Genomic DNA, 6,951 nt, shown 5'->3' on the forward strand with positions numbered 1-6,951 from the left:
TAAAAACACACTAGAGCAGTACTAGGTGCCTGGATGCTGCGGTATAGGCAGGGATGACACTGCCAAACACCTCTGACTCTGGGTCCACCAGAAAGCCCCTGTTGGGGAGATCACAAATCTCTGTTGTACCTGTTGCTGTTACTTGGAGTGATCTGATTTATGCTCATGTCACGTGAACCTTAGTGGGCAACATTCAGCTTCCCATTTCAACTGAAGCACGTTTGGGATGAGGGCAGGGTTAGGCGGTTGGTTTTAGGTCACTGCAGGTGTGCTGCAGGTGGCACCTATGTTTCTGCAACGAGAGGAGTCTTCTCCAAATATGCAGCTGCCTGTGTTTTACACTAGCCACAAGTCCATCTATTTTTTCACCATTCAGATGATTTGCACAAACAGGTACTGGAATGCATCGTAACTCCTTGCCCAGTGGAAAAGTCATGATGGAGGAGGCCACAGGGCCTGGTCTGTGCACATGGAAGCTCTGTCCCTAACTCCACAGGTCTTTTTTACAGCGCACTGGGACAATTCTGCCCGAATTATATGTTGTTCCTGCTTAAGTCTACCTCACAGGAGGCTTTTTTCTGACTTGAAACTGTCACTGCAAGAAATTGTTTCCAAAAAGCGGCACAATTAGGGGTCGGCTTTGCAAACATTCTTGGTGGCATTGAGAGGCAATTGGCACAACCCAGTGAATAATCCTTTTACAAGCCTTTATGAACCCGGCACAATGGCTGTTTACAGTTTCGCTTATAGACCAGGAGTGTTAACAGGCCTTTATTAAAATCCAGGTAATTGAAGCTTTTGTCTTTCAATGAGCCCCCATAGCTGTCAACAGTTGCCATTCTCCACATTTTCTTTAACTTTTTGTTTTGACAAGGGCTTTTGTCCCTCCACAGCAGCTGCGTGGGAGGTGGGCCATGGGGCCAGGCCGCATTCCTGCGGCAGGGACCAGCGCGGCCTCGCCGCTGGGCCTCGGCTGGGCCTCGGGCCTCCTGCTCTTCAGTCCAGAGCCAGGCGTCTTTTTAAGACGCCCAGAAAATCCTCTGGGTCAAACTAAAGTTTCTCCTATGACTTCATTATTCATTTAAACTTCCTGGCCATACAAAACATGAGCGGCAGCCTCTCTTTGTTGACCCAGGGCTTGATCGGGGAGGGAGGTGGAGGCGAGGAGAGCGGAGAAGAGAGGGTGCAAAGATACTTCAGGCTGTTACCACAGAAACTGAACCAGCCCATTAAAATTTGCTCGTGTTTTTTACCCCCCCGGAGAGATAGGGTCAACAGTGGTTCTGTTTTTCGCAGATCTCCCCGGGCGGGTTTGGTTTTGCTGTCGCTGTTTTTTCGGTGCCGTGCATGTTCAGCAGCCTGCGGGTTCCTGTTTCTCTGTGCCTATGCGGGAGCACATTTCTTCAAATTAAAAAGACAAAAATCTAAATGAATTGTGAAGCTTGGGTTTTTTCACCAAAGCTGGCTGTTTGTTTCTTTTAGGAGTCAGTGGGAGATTAATGTGAGTTGGTAGCTGTGAGCCTGGGTTTGTTGCAAGCTCTCCATTTCCCAGGACACTGTATGTTAAGCAAAAATCCAAATCTTGTAAATACGTGTGCTAATTCCCCCCCCCCCCCAATGTTCTATCGTCATGTAGACTACTTATTAGCTTTGGTTTAGTGTAAGACTTCATTCTTACATGGATTAAGATGTGGTATTTTGGTGGCTTAAAAGCCACACTGTAAGAATCTCTATTCCTGTTCTGGGGATGGTCTGTGTGTGTATGTCAGCCTTCGCACACTGGGAGAGGGCAGCTATTTCAAAAGGTAAACATGAAGTTATGCAATTTGCTGTCAAAAATACAGTTTTTAAAGCACCCGTCGTGCAATCACAACCACATGGGTGGGATCCGTGTCTGCCCAGAGCTGTATTTGCATCCACAAGCCCCGCTGGCTTCTTCAATTGCAAGACTGCAGCATTGGTGATAAAGCTAAGGAAGATGTAAGCTAAAATGAAGCATAATTCTTCGTTGCCCTTTTCATTTTAAAAACAATTAATTATGGAGTATTTTCAGATCCTGAATGGGGAAAAAATGTGTCCTCAGAGAGCAGATGTTTCCTTCATTCATATGGCTGTTTATAAAATTTAGCATGTGGATTTGATGGTTCACTTGCTTTTTTGCAACTTTCGTTTATCTACATGAGACAAAGTTGCATATTGGTACAAAGCAAAATTAGGCATCTAAATAAGGCAATTCTGCACCTTTTAGCAATGCAAACCATCTGTAATGGGTTTTTATACTCATTATAGACAGAAATTTTTGAGGACAAATCTGTTTTCAAAAAGAATCTTCTCTTAAAAGCCAGAAAACTCCAGTTCATCCCTTTTTTAAATAACATAATTCAGTAGGAAATACAGAGACAAATTTTGGTACCAAAAAAAAAAAAAAACAAACAGAGAGACAGAGACTAAAATACTATATTCTATTTGAAGAATAATGGTTGCTAAGGTCCCCCCAAGTTGTTTACATTTCCTCTCAAATATTTTTAAGCTGAATTTATTAAGGTATATACTGCTGTGGTTTTAGTAAAGATATAACCACGGTTCATAGGCAAAAGTGTTTGAGTTTTGATGATCATCTCTAGTGTTTTCTGGTCAATGTATTTGAGTTGAATTTTTTTATTATTACTTTATCATTTTTAAGTCCCTGTAAGAATTAAAATTTGTGTCGATGTTAGCTAAGCATAAAATTTTAAGAAACACAACTTGAAAGTACTTATCATTTTGATGCCATTTTTGCAATAGGTGTAATTCCATTGTAACATGCTTCAGTCTGAACTGTGCAAGTTTGAATCGTCATCAAAATATTCTGCCTCTGTCAGTGTGCAGGTGGAATGAGTGAAATGGTTAGAACGGCAGCTTAGGGTACCTTAGCTGAGATGAGGTTTAAAGAGTGAAATAATTCAGTCTTTGTGACCCACACAACTGTGCTAGTAGTATCTCAGGGGAACACATACTCCTCAACAGCAGCCACCCGATTCTGCCTTGATTCAGCCCCCAGGTGGAGGTGAAAGGCTTCCCTTGAGTCAGATGGCATTTCTCGGGAGTGTGTAAATAATAACAAGTGTAATGCTATGACTGCATCTTCCTCCCCACCCCCCTTGTTTTTGATGAATGTGTTGCTTTGTCAGCATGAATTAGCGCTGTCTTGAGCAAGCACAGATGCAGCAGGTACTGGGGCAGCCTTTGCCCAGCAAACCTGTTCCGGCATGTCTCGGTGGTGATGGACAATCAGTGTCTTGCCAGTCCTGGTGCTCTTCAGAGCAGACTTCTAGTTGTTCATGGTCACAAGGCATGGCTTTGGGTGAGTCGCAGAGGGCTGCTGCTGATGATGATTTATCAGGACTGATTTTACTTCTCTTTGAGTGTCTGGTTTATGAAACTGTGTTTCCTATAATAATTTTCATAAAGCTTAGTGATGGAAATAAAAATCTCCAAAAAGACACAAATGGCTTACAGGAAAGTGTTTGCTAAAACATGGCTATCTGATGTTCTTGCCTCTGCGCACATAGTAATTGGCTAGGACTTAACACAGTCTTCAGGCATTAGCACTGGTTATTCCCACAGGACTTGCCCACCACTGCTCCCCAGCCCCTGCAGAGCAGCGTCCTGCCTTCCTGTAATTTATTCCATTTTTGCTTCAGGCTCTTATTTTTCCAGAATGATTACATATGCAGTTAGATCTGTGTGCGTCATTCTAAACAGTTGGATTTCTCTGTGAAAACTGTGCTGTGGATCAGGTGGGGCAGTGTAAAACATGGTTTTGTTTTGAAAGAAAGAGAGTTCTGCTTAGTCAAGACTGTAGAAAAACGTCTTCTATAAACCTCGTGTTTCTTCTGTAGTTAAATGGAAGTAGGGAGACAACTGGAAATCTGAGAAGTCGTAGATGCAGAATCTGTGCAGGAGGCCCCTCTGCTGAGTCGTTGTCCTTCGTGTGCTTTTGTGTTTCAGAGAATTTAAGAGTAAAACGTTCCTCAACTGTTTGGGGTCAATCCCTTCGTATGGCAGACAGAAGCAAAACAGATTAAATAGCCTCTTAGAAATCTGCAGAGAAGTAAGAATGTCACAGCTGAAATTTCTGCTTTGTAACTTTTGGATAAAAAGGCCTGACAGGACAGATTCCACCTCCCTGCTCCATGAGGAGCAGTAACTGGACAAAACGACCAAACAGATCTATTCCTTCTTCTGCACTAATGACACCGAAGCACGTGCGTTCCCATGGACCATTTCCACTGTTGTAGCTTGTCATTGCTGGCATGCAGAATCCTGCCTTGTTGAACGAGTGAATTCAATAGGGTGCCACCGGTATGGAAACCCACCCATGCCATCCCCATCAGCTGAAGGAGAGAATTCTCATTGGGCACAAAGCTACAAAACACGCTGACCACTTTCTGCCTGTGTAACAGACAACAAGAGATTGATTTTTGTTCTTAAATGTAAATCTTTCTCAGCTCCAGCCAGCGGGATGTGCATGTCCTGAACCATTCAGTGCTCAAGTTATCTTTCTGTTGCCTGTGCTGTGAAAATAGAGCATTTCATTTTCAGAGGCTGTAAGAGGTTTCACTCTAAAACTCTTTAAGTAAACACTTCCTCCTGGGATCGTGATCTGATTCAAACTAAAAAATGTACCAGAATTTATGATGTATTTTAATTACTATTCTTGGTACCGCTCATTAAATTAGAAATTGATTGCCAGTTTCACAGTTTCCTTGTTAGATGACAAAGTGCTTATCAAGGTGAAGCAGTGCAAAACTGTTACTATATATTCCACAATTCGGGATGTTAAAAAGGCATGCTTTTTGTTGTGGTGTTCATGTTACAGTTGTTATAATGCATAGCTGATTGTCTTTTTTGTTTAAAGTTCACTGTCACCCATTCAAGTATGAGTATACCATATTTTTGTGTAAAAAGACAGAAATTGGCTTTGGTTTATGCTAGCAATCTAAAAGGCATTACTGCAAACATCAAAAGTGTATGTTTCATTGAACTGAGAACATCATGAGCAGCTATCCGAAAGATTTAAGCAGATGATGCAAAAGATCTCTATACATAAAGGTGTTTCACAGAATCTTTTTTTCTCTCTCTAACCCACAGTGTGACAGCGAGAGTGATGTTGACGATAAGGTAAGACTGAATTTTCTTCTTTCATGTGCTTTGCTAGCTTGGAAGTTCCCTCACAGTCAAAATAAGAATGAATTTACAAATAATATTTTTCCTCCAGGCTTCATGTCAGATTTAAAAATATTTATAACAGAATGAAAGAAGTATTGGATCAGATACTTTGTGGTCTTCACTAGCTTACAGAAAAGAAACTCTTGTTAACAGAACAGTCTTTCAATTAACGCAAGCAATTGGTGAGACCCAAGTCATAGTGTTAGTGCTGTTTCAGAGGAAGTCTCCTCTGATAACTTGTCAGGAGACTATATTTTATTTATAGCAACCTTTGAAGATGTCAGTTTTGTAATCAGTTTAGAAGGTGGGACAACCAGTACCTACCCTCGAAGGCAGTGTGGTATCTGTCAGGGAGTGTTTTGTCATGTTGCATGCATATTTATCACAGAGCAATGATTTTTCTGACCTTTTCTTTTGATACAGAGGTTGGCCGTTGAAAGGTTGTAGTTGTGTGGTTTTGTATAGGGATTTCTTGTTTCACCTGTGGAAGGAAAATAGAGAAGTTCCACGACATAGCAACAGTTGCACCCTGCTTTTAAGCATCAAATGTATGAAAGACTTGAGTATCCCTTGCTGACTTCTGTTCTGGCAGATCAAACTTGGCAGTCTCAGGTTAGGTCTTCATCAAACTTTCATTGTATTTTGGCTGTCCAGTCTCTTGCATTCATTCATGAGAAGCTGTGGCACACAGGTTTCTACTAGATCAGCATTACAGAGGTAAAAACTGACTTCAGATAGCCCTGTCTCCTTGGCAGCACGCTTGGCTGCAGCCATCCATTGGAGGTTACCGTGAGTTCAAGAGACTGCACTGAAAGCTGCTTCTGGTTACGTGTTTTTTTTTTTAATACTGTTAGACCTTGGGAAGCATTAAAGTTTCTTGAACTCCTTTTAGAAATCCCATCAGATACACAGTATCCCTGGAATATGGCAAAAGTGTGTTTGAGGCGAAAGCTCGATTGAAGAGGAACATCTAAATTTTATACATTGAACGAAAGATACCATGCATATTTTATTTTATGTACGTGCATATATGTATAAAGTCACTTCCTGAGACCACCACGTAAGTTCTGTTTCCCACAAAGTTACCAGCCAGCAGATCTGATGGCTGAGGTGGTGAGGGTGAAAAATTATTCCCTAAAAGCTTAGATACCATGGGGTTAAAACATTTCTTAGACTGCCCAATCAAAGAAAGTAAAAGCAATCACTTAGAAAACTGTTTAAAGATCTGCCAGTCAAACCTCAGATGAAGTTGTAAGTGACATGTAGTTTTATTATACAGCTATGCTATTAATGATTATCTAAATTACACTGGTAGACCCAGCTAGCAGCATTACATCTGAGACTGACATTTGTTAGATTAGGTTTGACTTCACCTTGTAGAGAAGAAATTGAAATCTGAACAACATTGATTAGCTTTCAGAATGTGGGATCTGAGGTTACCTTCAGAGGAAGCTGCTTTGTGTTTGGCTGGTAACTTACTGTCCTTTACAGCAAATGAAAGGCTATTATAGTGTTTCTTACCATTAATATGGCATTTCTTTACATATCTATAACAGTAATATGAACTTCTAGGCTCCTGTATTTCTCAGGTACCTTTCTTCTAAGGTGACTCCACCTTAACAATAACATTTCTTTTCTTCGTAAGGAGAGCAGCACAAGATCATCATCTTTCTATCTCTGCCTGATCTGTAGAGACATGAGACACGACACAGGTTCTATTAAAAAGGTCTCTGGAATTAA

At 41.3% G+C, this 6,951-nt stretch overlaps 1 protein-coding gene across 31 annotated transcripts in view; it reads left to right on the top strand.

Moving 5' to 3' along the window:
• The window catches only part of FBRSL1 (fibrosin like 1), a 518,463-nt gene that overhangs the window by 336,949 nt on the left and 174,563 nt on the right, over positions 1-6,951 (top strand). For all 31 annotated transcript variants that reach the window (XM_048063690.2, XM_066979019.1, XM_066979011.1 and 28 more), the window contains one exon: positions 5,134-5,163. In XM_048063690.2, the coding sequence (XP_047919647.1) occupies positions 5,134-5,163 (30 nt within the window). The remainder of the gene's footprint in view (positions 1-5,133; positions 5,164-6,951) is intronic.

The sequence above is a fragment of the Anser cygnoides genome, chromosome 17, assembly GCF_040182565.1.
Source record: "Anser cygnoides isolate HZ-2024a breed goose chromosome 17, Taihu_goose_T2T_genome, whole genome shotgun sequence".
Classification (NCBI taxonomy): Eukaryota; Metazoa; Chordata; class Aves; order Anseriformes; family Anatidae; genus Anser; species Anser cygnoides.